The sequence below is a fragment of the Lytechinus variegatus genome, chromosome 9, assembly GCF_018143015.1.
Source record: "Lytechinus variegatus isolate NC3 chromosome 9, Lvar_3.0, whole genome shotgun sequence".
Lineage (NCBI taxonomy): Eukaryota > Metazoa > Echinodermata > Echinoidea > Temnopleuroida > Toxopneustidae > Lytechinus > Lytechinus variegatus.
Window position 1 is genome coordinate 2,952,557 of NC_054748.1, and position 16,626 is coordinate 2,969,182.

Sequence of the window (16,626 nt, forward strand, 5' to 3'; positions counted from 1 at the left end):
TTTGTTTTTGTAAAATATGTTTGGTGAAGATTGTTCAAGAATTCGGGAGTACAGAAGCTGCCCTGTATCTCTCGTCTGCGGAACGTCCACACTGCCGGACGATTCAGTCGCTATCATGTCGATCAAGAGCCATGTCAATGCAGAGCAACTAGTGAACCTATCACAATCTGGCAGAGGGGACAAGGTGGATTGGATTCACGCTCACAGACACGAATCAAATCGCTGCATGTTACGAGGTATTAAGTGGAGAAACTATTTTGTTTTGACGAATAATAATGATGATAGTAAACACAAGGTAACATTTACGAAAAAATAAAAAAAAATACATATTAATATAATACAAAAAATGATAAAAACAATTAATAAGAAATTAATAGAATTATATATGTATACTGTGTCTGATAATTTTTATATATTTACCCAGGTGTTTTTCTTTTATAAATCATGCCTGAGACAAGGTGGTACAGTATATTTACGGTGTAATAAGAGAATGATCAGGTAAATATGTGTCTTTAATGAAACTACGACTCTCTAAATAATTTAGCCTCTAGTCACACACCTCTCGGATTGATACTATAGGGTCCGATCCATATGGAGTGAAATGTACATTCTTATAGAGTGCATATTATAGCTCCTTTTGGATTGAACTGTTCATTTTTGTAGATATTTTAACTCTAAAACGGAGGTAAAGTACACACGTTACAATTTCTCTCCAAAGCTTGTCCCCTTAATTGTCTCAGGGAAGAGAGGGGGGGGGGGGTTAATGAAAGTTGTCAACACTTACTAAATTGTCGGCGCTGAAAATTTCATTGAAATCTTTGGTTTTGGTTGGCTAACAGACACTGGCCTCTGACTGTTACTGTGGTGACTGTGGGAGAAAGACAACTTATCAATGCTGACAACGCTAAGAAAACGGTCACTGCATAATTCAATAGAAAGTATGTATGGGGCCGGTTTATAAAGTTGTTCATAAGTTAAGAGCGACAATAAGAACGACTGGTGAACCTTTCTTATGCGCTAAACCAACGCCAATTGTATATGCCATTAACCACAAGAATTTATCACCAGTCGTTCTTAAAGTCGCCCTTAACTTACGAACAGTTTTATGAAACACCTACCAGGCAATGTTTCTTATCCTGCCTTTTTTTTTCTTTTTCACCTTTCTAACAGATTGTCTTTCATCTCCGTGTATGAATGATGGCATTTGCCAGGAGACATTTGATGGTTATATCTGCCGTTGCGCAGAGTTAACCCAGGGACCTCGCTGTGAGACAGGTAGGCTATTATGTCATAATTCCATAACGCCCTCCTTCAGTGGATATATGAATGTGCGTATAAACGAAGATGCAACAGCTGCATATCAGCAACGCATGCAAGGCAATGGCGTGAGCCTCTCAGATGAGAGATGACGCTAATGTAAATTATTGATTACATAATTGTAATAAATAGCCATGTCAGGGTAATATGATACTAAAATGGCCACGAAAGAAAGAAATTATTAAATGGGACCGAGGTAAACTTGAATTTTCAGTGTGTACTGAAAATTGAGTGCTTAAAAATACAACGATGATGATCGATTGTATGAAATGATAATGACTAATATTCAATATTGATGATAAGATTAATGATAAGAAGAATAACAGACACGCTCACCAAACAATGACTGTCTCACACAAACGCCCCACCCACATAATCGCTGAAAAGCTCACACAAACGCCCTCACCCACATGATCACTGAAGGTCTAACACACACCCACTTTTTTTCATACTGTTTTATTCTTATTCCATGAACAAAAATATAAAATTTCAATTTAACATTTCAAAAGACATAAAATAATATTTTACATTTCATATTTTGACTTTTTTCACTAACTTAATACAAGCATAAATCATATATAAGTTAAAGGAGAAACAATGAAATCAGTTATAAAAATGGTTGAAACACCACTCCTCCCCCCCCCCCCCCGCCCCAAACAAAAAGTCTTCCCTTGCTCATTTTTCGAGGGCGATTTATACATGGAATACAAAGAAAGAACAAACAAATTAGACCCAAATCCAAAACAAACCAATAAACAAATAGATATACTGACACTAGGATCCCCTTAAAAATACATATAATATGCCTAACACTTTTCCTTTCATGTATCAAATATTCAACAATGATTTAAAACTATATGAAATTACTTGGCTTGCACTCATCAAAAACAAAGCAAATCAAAAAACACACCTACATGATCACCGGAAGTCTAACACACACCCTCACCCACATAATCACTGAAAGTCTAACGCAAACACACACCCACATGATCACTGAAAGTCTAACACACACCCTCACCCACATGATCACTGAAAATCTTGAACAACCGCCCTCACCCACATGATCACTGAAAATCTTGAACAACCGCCCTCAACCACATGATCACTGAAATTCAAACACACACCCACAAGATCACTGAAAGTCAAACACACACCCACAAGATCACTGAAAGTCTAACACACACCCTCACCAACATAATCACTGAAAATCTTGAACAACCGCCCTCACCCACATGATCACTGAAAGTCAAACACACACCCACAAGATCACTGAAAGTCAAACACACACCCACAAGATCACTGAAAGTCAAACACACACCCACATGATCACTGAAAGTCTAACACACACCCTCACCCACATGATCACTGAAAATCTTGAACAACCGCCCTCACCCACATGATCACTGAAAATCTTGAACAACCGCCCTCAACCACATGATCACTGAAATTCAAACACACACCCACAAGATCACTGAAAGTCAAACACACACCCACAAGATCACTGAAAGTCTAACACACACCCTCACCAACATAATCACTGAAAATCTTGAACAACCGCCCTCACCCACATGATCACTGAAAATCTAACGGACACCCACATGATCACTGAAAGTCTAACACACACCCTCACCCACATGATCACTGAAAGTCTAACACACCCTCACCCACATGATCACTGAAAGTCTAACACACCCTCACCCACATGATCACTGAAAGTCTAACACACCCTCACCCACATGATCACTGAAAGTCTAACACACCCTCACCCACATGATCACTGAAAGTCTAACACACCCTCACCCACATGATCACTGAAAGTCTAACACACCCTCACCCACATGATCACTGAAAGTCTAACACACCCACACCCACACCCACATGATTTTTTTTTTTAATAATGTTTTTATTCTGATTTCATGAACATAACATTTCAATTTAACATTTCAAATCATATATAATACTTTACACTTCATATTTTCACTTTTTTCCACTAACTTAACAAAATCATGAGTCATATATATCTTTAAAAAAAAATCAACAATGAAATCAGTTATTATAAAAATGCTTAAAGACCAAACTTCCCCCCCCCCACCACAAACACACCCAAACACACACACACACACACACACACCCAACACACCACTGCCCAGAAGATCTGCTCACACTCATTATAAATAAATCATGTTTAAAAGTACAAAACAATTCGATGAAAAATTTTGAATATAACAAGCTCACGGGAGAAGTATTACATATATTGAAAGTAAATAAAGACTTACAACTTAACCTTGTCACAATTTTACTGTTTCCCATTTTTGCAAGTGCCGCCCTAATTTCCCCATTTTAATAGCTATTTTCTTTTCTTGATCCTTATATTCTAAAATAAGTTTATGTATATCGTCAATGGTTGGTAAAACCCCCTCCTTTCTAAATATAAATAATATATATTTTACCATAAAGATAATAGTATTACAACTTTTTATTCTATTTGTATTGCCTGACAAACCAACAAATATATCCCGCCAATTCAAGTCCTTTATTTCATCTAATTCAAATCGCTGTATCAAAGTTTCCCATATCAGTTTGACCTTTAAGCAAGACAAAAATATAGGTGAATATGTTTCCGTTTCCAGTTTACAGTACGAACAGAGATTATCTTCAACAAATCCAAATCTAAACAAATTAACTTTAGTGTAAATTGCCCCATGCAGAAGCTTAAATTGAAATTCCCTCTGTCTTCCAATTAATGATGTTATTCTTGGTCTAAAAAAACATTCACTAATTTCTTTCTCTGTATAATTATAATTATTTTGTCCATCTCTTATCTGTAAATCATATGACTTTTGCAATTCTTTAATAAAATATTCATATATTTTTCTTGATAATACCTCCTTAAAGCTAATTTCCCTCCCCAACAGAAGCAAGTTTATATTATAATTAATTAAGTCTATCTCACAAAATTGTATCGAACCTAAATCATTTCTCCAATCACTTGGAATTGCATGATATATTTCACCTATTATAAACAAAAGATCACTTCCCATACCAAGGTTCAAAAAATATGCGACTGGTTTAACATGCCCATTGTCAATGATATGTTCAACCTTAATTAACCCTCGTTCTAATAAATCTTTATCAAATATCATTTTATTTTTTATACAAATATTCTTGTTATTGAAAATGATTGGATTTTTAGAACCATTGAAATGTCTTAAATTATCAATCTTTTGCCAAGCATTTAGCATTTCCAAATAATAAGATGGAATATTCAACTTACTTTTTATCTTTTTCATTTCATAATCACATAGAAAAATTAACCTTCCTCCAACTGAACTTAGGGAATAATCCAAAAATAACTTCCACCCCAGATTTCTTTCTCCATACAAAAGTCTTTTTACCCACATTATACGCTGCGTTCTAACAAATATTTCAAAATTTATCATTTTAACCCCACCACAATTATAATTCTGATACATAATTTTTCTTTTAATACGCTCTTTCCCTCCCCATATAAAATCAAATGATAATTTCTCGATTTCTATATACACCCATGAGGGGACAACAAGGATGGATGAAACATAATTTAACTTTGTCAATGCATATGTTTTCAATAAATGTATTTTTCCCATAATAGTCAAGTCTCGTTGTTTCCACCAACCTAAAAGCTTTTTTATTTTACTTAATATTTCTTTATAGTTCAGATCATCTTTTAATCTAAAGTCAACTGAAAATATTACTCCTAAAATTTTAACTTCCCTAACATATTTGCCAAATACATATACAGGGTCATTTGTTTTCCCATTTTCCTTACCCATGTACATAAAATGTGTCTTGTCCATATTTACCTTTAAGCCACTGACTTTTTCAAATTCTTCAAAAATATAATGCAACCTTTTTATTGAATCCATGTCTTTCAAAAAAATTGTCATATCATCGGCATACAAGACCTGTCTTATTTCATGCTCCCCCAAACTTATCCCTTTAATAATTTTGTCCCTTCTTATTTCATGTGCCAGTAATTCTATTGCAATCAAAAACAAATAGGGCGAAAGTGGGTCACCTTGTCTGACCCCTCTTTCTACATTAAAGTAACCGGTGGAATACCCACCATTCATAACACAACTACTTATATCCTTATATAGTATTTTCACCCAAGAACAGAATGACTCCCCAAAACCAAAAAAAATGAGTGCTTTCAATAAGTATTGATGAGAAACAGAGTCAAACGCTTTTTCAAAATCTACCGCAATCAAAAATCCTTGTCCTTGCTCCAAGTAATGTCTAGAGTAAAATAATATATCTTCTATTAGTCGAACTGCTTCCCCAATATTTCTATCTTTTATGTATCCCACCTGATCATAATGAATTATTTCGTTTAAAACCTGTTTGATCCTTGCTGCCAAAACCTTGGATAATATTTTGTAGTCTACATTTAATAACGTAATGGGTCTGTAATTTTTAATATATAAAGCATCTTTTCCTTCCTTCTCTATCAATGTGATAGTCCCTTGTTTTTGAGAAATTGTTAATTCCCCTCTTATATATGTTTCGTTTAATACTTCTACCAACAAATCCCCTAACACTGGCCAAAGTGTATCATAAAATTCTACGGTAAAACCGTCATTTCCAGGTGACTTATTCCATTTCATTTCTTTTAACACCTTAAAACATTCTTCTTTTGTTATTTTACCTTCACATAATTCTCTGTTCTGTTCACTTAATTTTAAGACTTCGTTAAAAAATAAAGTGTTATCATAATAACTTTCATTTTTCAAAGAATATAATTTTTCATAGAAAATCTTTATTTCTTTTAAAATATTATTTTTGTCCCTAATAATTTCTCCATTTTCAATGACTAATTCTTTAATAACACTTTTCCTCTTATTTATTTTTAACAGTTGTTCGAAGTACTTCATATTATTTTCCCCCTCCTCAAACCAATCTGCTCTAGAGCGAACTTTAATTCCTTGCCGAGAAAAATTATATAATTCATTTAACTTATCTTTTTTCAATTTAATTGTATCAATCACAGATCCCGATGATCCTTCGAGTATCTGCTTTTCTAAAATCTTGATTTCAGCCTCTACTGTTTCTATTTCGCGTTTTCGTAATTTTGCTTTTTCCCGAGAGTATTTCATAGCGAATTCCCTCATTTTCATTTTTAAGAAATCCCAAAAGACTAATTTATTCGAAAACCTAGGTGCCCATTCATTTTTCAATTCAGATATAATATCATACATCTCTTTAATAAAATCTTTATCCATACAAAGACTATTATTAAATTTCCAGTACGAATTTCCATAAACATAATTTTCTTTCAAATTCCGAAATTGTAGAATAATGCCCGAATGATCCGGTGTTACTGATACTAAGATTTCACACTTATTCACTAATTTTTCTAAACTGCATGATATAAACCAATAATCTAAACGACTTTGGACTAAAGGCGACCTTTGTCTAAAAGTAAATTGTCGAACATTAGGATTCATTTTTCGCCATATATCTTCTTAATCATACGTATTCAAAAATTCTTTCAAAACTGCACTAAACCTAGAGTTTGATATGTTTGGCCCTTTATAATCCATACTCCCGTCCATTACAGTGTTAAAATCTCCTCCTAATATTATCGAATAATCCGAATCAAAAACTTTATGAATACTTTTATCTAGATCATTTAAAAGATCACATTGCAATGCTACTTTGTCTCTTGTAGGAAAATAAACATTTCCCAACAAAAATTTAACCCCTTGGATTTCTGCTTTAAGTATAATGTATCTTCCTTCTTTACCTGTAACAACAACATCCTTTTTAAAATTTAAGTTAGGGGAGAGCAATATAAGAACACCCCTACTGTGGTTTGACCCATGACAAAAGAACATTGGCCCACCCCATTCTTTTTTCCACTGTTCTTCTACTTCTATAGTACTATATGTTTCCTGTAAAAACGTCACATCACTCCCTTTTCCTTTACACCACTCCCAAATGCGTGTTCTTTTAACCTTATCCCTTAACCCTCTAACATTTAAAGTAATCCAGGAAGAATTTGGCATTATAAACCCCTGTAAGTAACTAAACGTCTTATTGTACTAAACAAATGAAACCAAGTAATACATTCGTGTCTCCCGTGAGCTCGTATACCATATATCCATTTTATCACCAAACAAAGATAAGACGAACTGAAATAAATACCTCTTCCAGACTGCGAGCAGACCCCAAACCCAAAACACCCCACACTACATCCAAATAACATTGTATACCCCTTTTCAAATAAAAGAAAAAGTGTGTGAGGGATACAAACGCACACACAAGTACCATAAACCATCTTTATGTACAACAGGACCACACGTGAAAGGCCCTCCCGTAACCAATTAATATGTTTTTTTTTTTTAAATAACAGAATTGTTTTCGATCTTTTTCAAAAACACTTTTTTTTCCTTTTCTTCCTTTTTTTTAAAGAGGAAAGAAAAAAAGATTTATAGATGTTTCAAGATAAAAAGATTGACGTTTGTATACCTATATAAACATTTTCAGATAGATAACAGACCGATTTAAACAGATACGCCAAGCCGAGTCAGTCTCATACTACCTACACGAAAACTGTGCAACTTCAAAAGAGTTTGAATATAGTGCACCGAATCAGTACGATATAACTAATCTCGTATAAGCATGCATCTTTCATTCTGCATAGCAAAAAGTCCTTATCCTATTTAAGTCATGACGAATGACAATAGTAATAACAAAAAAAAAAAAAACAATCCCATAATGGAAGAAATTGTGAAATCTCAACCTTGACTGATCATAAGCTACTCATGCATATAAATTCTGTATTATCTAGTCAAGCACCCATGATGATAGAATAACACAATGCTATTTTCCCCTTGGCTGTATAAGAAACGAAATGCATGGACCACATGTGTCGCATCACGTAGTTGATTCATGACTCTTAACCTGTTAACTCCCGTTTAAATTATAACAGAATAGCCCCATACACTGCCTTAATACCAGGAGTAATGTCAAAATTCGTTCAGCGAACCACTTAAACAAATCAGCAACTCCCTATTGATACAACACCTCTTGTTCAGTTTATAAAACGATAAAAAGGATTCCAGACCATACATTGAACAATTTAACCTGGATGACACCTGATCCAAATTAAAATATTCTCTTGACTGTAATTGTACAAAACTAAAATACATGCAGTCAGTTCATGATTCCTAACTCCATTTAACCACAACATAATAGCCCACATGGCGCCAAATTAAAATTCCACTTATTTGTGGTTTTGAAAAGCAAAACGAACATATTCGTACAAAGGTTAAAGGGGTACCCCGGGCTGAAAACATATATCTATACAGAAAGATCAATCTGTTCAAACCATATTAATTCCAACCCGGTGCACCCCCTCAAAACCTTAAACTCCCTAAAGATACAACACCTCTGTTCAGTTTATACAAACCTTAAAAAGGATTCCAGACCGTACACTGAACTATCAACGTGGACTACACCTGATCAAATTCAACAGTTCGATAAAGAGACCTCAGCAATTTGCATAAGTATCAAAAACACTGTTCAAGAAAGCGACAAAAAGGCTATTCTCATTCTTGACTGTATATACGAACTATATATATATATAAAAACATGGATGGCGTGTAACATTATTATGCAGTCAATTCATGATTCTTAGCTCCATTTTAATTATAATATCCCTGTATACAGGCGGTATATCAGGAAAGGCGTCAAAATCCACTTAATTGTGCTTTTGAAACGCAAACGAATAAATTCGTACAAACCAGCCTGGAGCACCCCTTTTAATTACACAGAAAACAAACCACATATCAGCAGTTCGATAAGCAGACCTCAGCAATTTGCATAAGTATCAAAACACTGTTCAAGAAAGCGAACAAAAATGCTATTCTCATTCTTAACTGTATATACAAAAAAAAATAATAATAATGAATGGTGTACATTCACTGAACGAATTCGATAAAGGTTAAAAGGGGCGCTCGGGGCTAGAAACATCTATAGCTAAACAAAAAGATCAATCTGTTCAAACCATATTATCTCCAGCCCGGAGCACCCCCTCAAAACCTTAAACTCCCTACAGATACAACACCTCTGTTCAGTTTATAAAACCTTAAAAAGGATTCCAGACCGTACATTGAACAATCAACTTGGATGACACCTTATCCAATTCAACAGTTCGATAAAGAGACCTCAGCAATTAGCATAAGTATCAAAACACTGTTCAAGAAAGCAAACAAAAATGCTATTCTCATTCTTGACTGTATATACAAAGAAAAAGAAAAAATCGCTGAACGAATTCAATAAAGGTTAAAAGGGGCGCTCGGGGCTAGAAACATCTATAGCTAAACAAAAAGATCAATCTGTTCAAACCATATTACTTCCAGCCCGGAGCACCCCCTCAAAACCTTAAACTCCCTATAACACCTATGTTTAGTTTATAAAACCTTAAAAAAGGATTCCAGACCGTACATTGAACTACCAACGTGGATGACACCTGATCGAATTCAACAGTTCGATAAAGAGAACTCAGCAATTTGCATAAGTATTCGAAACACTATTCAAGAAAGCGACAAAAAATGCTATTCTTATTCTTGACTGTATATACGAACTAAAATAAATGAATGGCGTATATTCGCTGAACGAATTCGATAAAGATTTGATCACTGAAAGTCTAACACACCCTCACCCACATGATCACTGAAAGTCTAACACACCCACACCCACATGATCACTGAAAGTCTAACAACCCTCACCCACATGATCACTGAAAGTCTAACACACCCTCACCCACATGATCACTGAAAGTCTAACACACCCTCACCCACATGATCACTGAAAGTCTAACACACCCTCACCCACATGATCACTGAAAGTCTAACACACCCTCACCCACATGATCACTGAAAGTCTAACACACCCTCACCCACATGATCACTGAAAGTCTAACACACCCTCACCCACATGAACACTGAAAGTCTAACACACCCACACCCACATGATCACTGAAAGTCTAACACACCCTCACCCACATGATCACTGAAAGTCTAACACACCCTCACCCACATGATCACTGAAAGTCTAACAACCCTCACCCACATGATCACTGAAAGTCTAACACACCCTCACCCACATGATCACTGAAAGTCTAACACACCCTCACCCACATGATCACTGAAAGTCTAACACACCCTCACCCACATGATCACTGAAAGTCTAACACACCCTCACCCACATGATCACTGAAAGTCTAACACACCCTCACCCACATGATCACTGAAATTCTAACACACCCTCACCCACATGATCACTGAAAGTCTAACACACCCTCACCCACATGATCACTGAAAGTCTAACACACCCTCACCCACATGATCACTGAAAGTCTAACACACCCACACCCACATGATCACTGAAAGTCTAACGCACCCTCACCCACATGATCACTGAAAGTCTAACGCACCCTCACCCACATGATCACTGAAAGTCTAACACACCCTCACCCACATGATCACTGAAAGTCTAACACACCCTCACTCACATGATCACTGAAAGTCTAACACACCCTCACCCACATGATCACTGAAAGTCTAACACACCCTCACCCACATGATCACTGAAATTCTAACACACCCTCACCCACATGATCACTGAAAGTCTAACACACCCTCACCCACATGATCACTGAAAGTCTAACACACCCTCACCCACATGATCACTGAAAGTCTAACACACCCTCACCCACATGATCACTGAAAGTCTAACACACCCTCACCCACATGATCACTGAAAGTCTAACACACCCACACCCACATGATCACTGAAAGTCTAACACACCCTCACCCACATGATCACTGAAAGTCTAATACACCCTCACCCACATGATCACTGAAAGTCTAACACACCCTCACCCACATGATCACTGAAAGTCTAACACACCCTCACCCATGTGATCACTGAAAGTCTAACACACCCTCACCCACATGATCACTGAAAGTCTAACACACCCTCACCCACATGATCACTGAAAGTCTAACACACCCTCACCCACATGATCACTGAAAGTCTAACAGACACCCACACCCACATGATCACTGAAAGTCTAACAACCACCCTCACCCACATGATCACTGAAAGTCTAACACACACCCTCACCCACATGATCACTGAAAGTCTAACAGACACCCACACCCACATGATCACTGAAAGTCTAACAGACACCCACACCCACATGATCACCGGAAGTCTAACAGACACCCAAACCCACATGATCACTGGAAGTCTAACAGACACCCACACCCACATGATCACTGAAAGTCTAACAGACACCCACACCCACATGATCACTGGAAGTCTAACAGACACCCACACCCACATGATCACCGGAAGTCTAACAGACACCCACACCCACATGATCACTGAAAGTCTAACAAACACCCACACCCACATGATCACTGAACATCTCGCACAACCGCCCTCATCGATTGCTCAAGTATTGACTATTACAGCCCTCCTCTAAACGCTCACTGATACTCTCACCCGTTCACCTGACTGTTTACACCTGACACGTGCTTAATGTTAACTTAGTTAACACACAACTCATCCACATGCTCACTGAGTCTCCAACACAGACCCTCACTCACATAATCTCGTACACACTCACACACAGACATCTCCCACACACTAGCTTCACCCATATACACATTGATAGGCGTGCACAGACATGCACCCACGTGTTCAGTTATAGTCTCACCCTCACCCACATGCTTACAAACAATCACACCCACCCACCCACACTCGAACAGATTATCGCTCTCACGCCAATGTTCACTGATATTCTCGCACAAACATACCCTCACCCACATGTTGAATTATAGATTTTAATACACACACCATCATACACATGTTCGTGAGAATGTTATACACACACCCTTACCCACATGCTCACCGATAATTTCGAATACACACACACGCACCAACACATACTATCTTCTCGCACACAATGTGACCCTCATTCCCACTGATGGGTTGGCACACACACACACATACCCTAACTCACATGCTCACTTATGTTTTGCACATACAGGCTCACACACATGCTAAGTGACAATCGCGGGCACGCCCCATTCACATTCTCACTGGCAATCTTGCACGCATACTCTCAACGAAACCTCACTAATGTCACATGCTGACAATTATTCGTACTGTCAATATTCCCCCTTCGACTTTAATGCTCCTTTTCTTATTGTTATCGTTGTTGTAAAACTTTTGTTTGTTAAAAATCAGTGTTGTGCATTTATTATTTGCTCTATAGTGCTACGTTAAGATTTCAAGTAAATATGTAGTTTGATTTATTTCAAAGGCGTTTCTGTGATTTTCTTTTTCTCTTAAAAAATCTGAATTTGAATTCCTTTACCTTTAACCTTCGCGTGGCAAATCGAACAATGTTTGCTACTTTATTAATGGATTGTTTTATTCCTACTTGAAACTTTGCCTCTTTACCAGTTATGGGTGCCTGTGGATGTCTCAATGATGGAGTATGCTCTGGGATGCAAGGGGGATTCCGCTGTGATTGCCTAGGAGGCTGGGGAGGAGAACGATGTCAAATCAAAAGTAATAAACCAACTTGTTTAGCTTCCTAACTTTCAATACAGTGACGGTGCCTTACGTTGGCATGCAATGTGATCCCTATCAATACTAAAAAGTCCTCTTTACATATGTTAGATGTAATTTTGACAAATTTTCAAACAAGCAACAAATTTTTACCCCTTTAATTAGTATATGACTAGTTGGTACAGGTGGTTTTCCCACATCGCAGAACGCTTCCAAGAACATAGATATTGTATTGTCAAATACCCCTTATGACATTGAGCATCCAGGAAGTCTTTGTGGAAAATTGGTTAGTCAAATCAGCAGTTTTGTCCTGGACTCTGGGTAAGCGAAATATTTTTTTGTCAGCTCCGAAACTTAGAATGAAAGTAGGCCTACTGATCCTATTTTTCGACAAAGCTCTCCCGGCTGTAGTCATCATCATATGACAAGAAATTTCATTACAGTTCTTGGATTTGATCTGCATCGCGGTAGGAACACTCCTTATTCTCTAATTCTGCGTAAATTTACTTCACATTGCGTATACCTTGGTCACATATGTTCTACGGCCGCCGTAAAACGGTCGTTTTATTCATTTTTATTCAAAACACCTATATGTAGCTGGTACACAAAAAATGCTAAAACGACTGTTTTCGACTCGCCGTACGACCGCCGTAGAACAAATGTGACCAAGGTATAAGTTGCCGCAATTGGGTGATTAGTTAGAATAAAACTTTGTGTACATTTTAGGGCCAGCGTCGTGTCAGGCTGAGACTTGCCTAAATGGAGGGACTTGCTATGAGGATCCTGATATTGGATTCTACTGCTTGTGCACTGGGTGTTTCTATGGAGAGTTTTGTGAACGAGGTGAGTCATTGGAAGCACACGGGTTTTGTGGGCTTTGTCAGCAGTCCTAAATCAGTTGTGTATTGGAATCACATGTTTATCATCATCATTATTTCTATCAGATAACTGTGTGCGTGGGTTTTTTTTCAATTAATAAAATATATATTGTAATAGCTTATGTTGGTTTCAAGTTGGTTTCAAGGACCAGAATCGGTATAAGGGCAGTTCCAGCGTTATGACATATCAGACAATTTGTGTAACTTCAAAAGGTCATTGAAATATCACATATTTTTTTTCTATTCTGAACTCATAACATAGAATCAGTCACATAGGACCGTGAGTTATAAACAGTGCAAGTTTCAATCAATTTCAGTGAGTCTACATGATGTGGTAGTTATTGAATAAAACGTTCGCCGTTAAGGACATTACATTTTTTGGACAAGACTTTTTTGCAAACATGTACATTCATTGAAAAGTCTGTGAGTTTAGGTGCAGAGTAACACCAATTTACTCCAAAATTCAAAGGTGAAAAGCTGACATGATATATCTTCCACTTTGGCCCCACGCTCTAGAAGCAATGTTTTTTAGTGGGTCCACTCATTTCCATACAAGATTTTGTTAAAGCTATTTTGCAAATGTTTTGGAATTTGTGCTTGATTTGTAATAATTGTGAGCAAATTTCATTTGTATTTCTTTATAAGTGCGTATCAAAAAAAGTTTACACTTAAGAAAAATTCTGTAAAATTATACATTTGTAATATCCTGAAGATTTTTCCACATTTTAACATTGGTACAGATCCATTTAATCAAATGATGATATAACTGTCAAAACATATTTCCGCTTGAGTGAGCACCACTTACTTAGTGAAAAATGATTTGCGTAGAACTTTGAAATAGTTATGCAAATAATAGTATACCTTAATCACGAAGAACATGTGGAATCAAGCCAGTAAAATTGATTTGAAGATCTTTTTAACCATTTTAACTTGTTTCCTTTCCTAAAGTCATGTTTGAGGAGTGCATTGCGCCCCACCCCACTCCCCCACACACCGAGGCCATCGTGACGATATTTGCTTTACACTGAGCTGTAAATGACATGAAATAACTTAGGCTTGATTTCCATTGTGTTAATCATTGTCAAGCTTGGGAAAAGTGTGGAGAAAGAAGTATTAAATGAAAAATGAAATGTAAACCCACTTTAAATGATAAAAACTTTGTGAAAAAATGCTGGAGATGTCGGAAATAAACTTTTGTTCAGATTCAGTTCTGTCCTCAGATCCAGCTTGCACAAAAATGGTAAAGGTTGTGCTTACACTTACTAAGTGTTGAAATGTCAATTTGGGTGGAAAATTGTTTAAAAATGATTGAATGTATCCGTTTTATTTCAATTGATTGAAAGTGCAAAGGAAATGTATGAGAAATGTTTTGCAAGATAAGTTTGATTTCGCCCTTTTCCCTTGACACAGCGTGAAAATGAGCATTTCTACTCAAACAGATTTCTGCGAGCTTTACAAAAATTTAGAGTGCTCACTCAAGTGTAACATTCTGACATAACCTTTACTTTCATTTGATAGATGAGACCGAAACCTAAGATTGTATGTCAACAAATTACCCACATGTTGCATATTTTTTTATTCCCAGAAATTTTTCAAAGTGTAAACTTTTTTCGATACGCAATGTATATATTATGATGTATGTCTGATTTGTACTTATTTGTAATGTTATTGATGGAAATGAAAATAAAACTTGAACATGAACTAAAGGCACCACTGTTGTCCTTAATAAAAACTGAGTGCCATCTTCCCTCCCCATCTCGTTCTCCACCCCCCCCCCTCTCTCTCTCTCTTTCTGTCTCCTTCTCTCATCTTTCTTTTTATTGAGACAGAGATGTCACCCGACGAGGAACTCCTGACCGGACAATTGTCAAGTGAACCAGAGACGTACCCCACCCATTGCAACCACATCGTAACAATGGAGCCCTCTATGGTCCTTCCTATCTTCCTTCGCCAAGTGTACGCCACGTATCCAACTCCCGATGGCTGTCCCTACCGATATTCGACTGGCTGCTTCTGGAACATCAACGCACCTGCTGGAAAAGTCATAACCATCATGCTTTATTCCTTCAATCTAGTGTTTAAGTATGAGATATTTGCAGTGCACGAAGGTAAAATCGTTTATGACTTCGACAAGGACATCGCGGACCCTACTGTGTATGATTTCGCCTCGAAGTACGACATCGCCCTCAACCGATCGGATGGGATGGCTTTTTACCTGGCGGACGCTCCTGCAGAGGATTCCGACATCTTTCTCTTCGTGGGCTCGGGTGATCTGACGGCAATTATGCCCTTGGCTATCAAGACCACGTCGACAAATATTTCGTGTGTCTTTTTTCCTGATAGCCAATCTATCCATGGCTTACAGCTTGCCGGAATGGTTTTCCTAGAGTCGCTTGATTAATGTGCAATTATGATTAGTTGGTTATTCGTGTCTGGAAATACTACGAAAATATTGACAAATGATTAGTTCATGAAAAATTTGATTCAAATCACTCTTTTTTTCTGGGTTGGAAACTACACTCTATGTGGCATTATCTATCAGGTTATTGTAAGGTTGGTGATGGGACAAAGTCGCAGTTCTCAGGAAATGATCAAAGGGTGTGTTTGCTTGCTAAAATAATAATAAAAAAGGCTCAGTCAATGCTGGGAGTTAAGCCGCTGCTGCAGCAGCTGCCGCTGCTGCAGCAGCTGCCTGATTGCTACTATTTGTCCAGCAGCACCCACACACTCACTAGTAATGCCATCTGAATTGAAATATAAATGAGAAGAGATTTTGTGCTCTATCCTCATCTGCTTACAG

The 16,626-nt window shown here is 37.1% G+C and overlaps 1 protein-coding gene across 1 annotated transcript; it reads left to right on the forward strand.

Annotated features, from left to right (window-relative positions):
- Window positions 1-115: 115 nt before the first annotated feature.
- On the forward strand, window positions 116-16,227 carry LOC121421201 (protein jagged-1-like). Its single transcript, XM_041615864.1, has 5 exons — window positions 116-236; window positions 1,171-1,275; window positions 12,841-12,948; window positions 13,675-13,791; window positions 15,656-16,227. Exons 1-5 carry the CDS (start codon window positions 116-118, stop codon window positions 16,225-16,227), a joined length of 1,023 nt encoding a protein of 340 aa, XP_041471798.1.
- The last annotated feature ends 399 nt before the right edge of the window (window positions 16,228-16,626 follow it).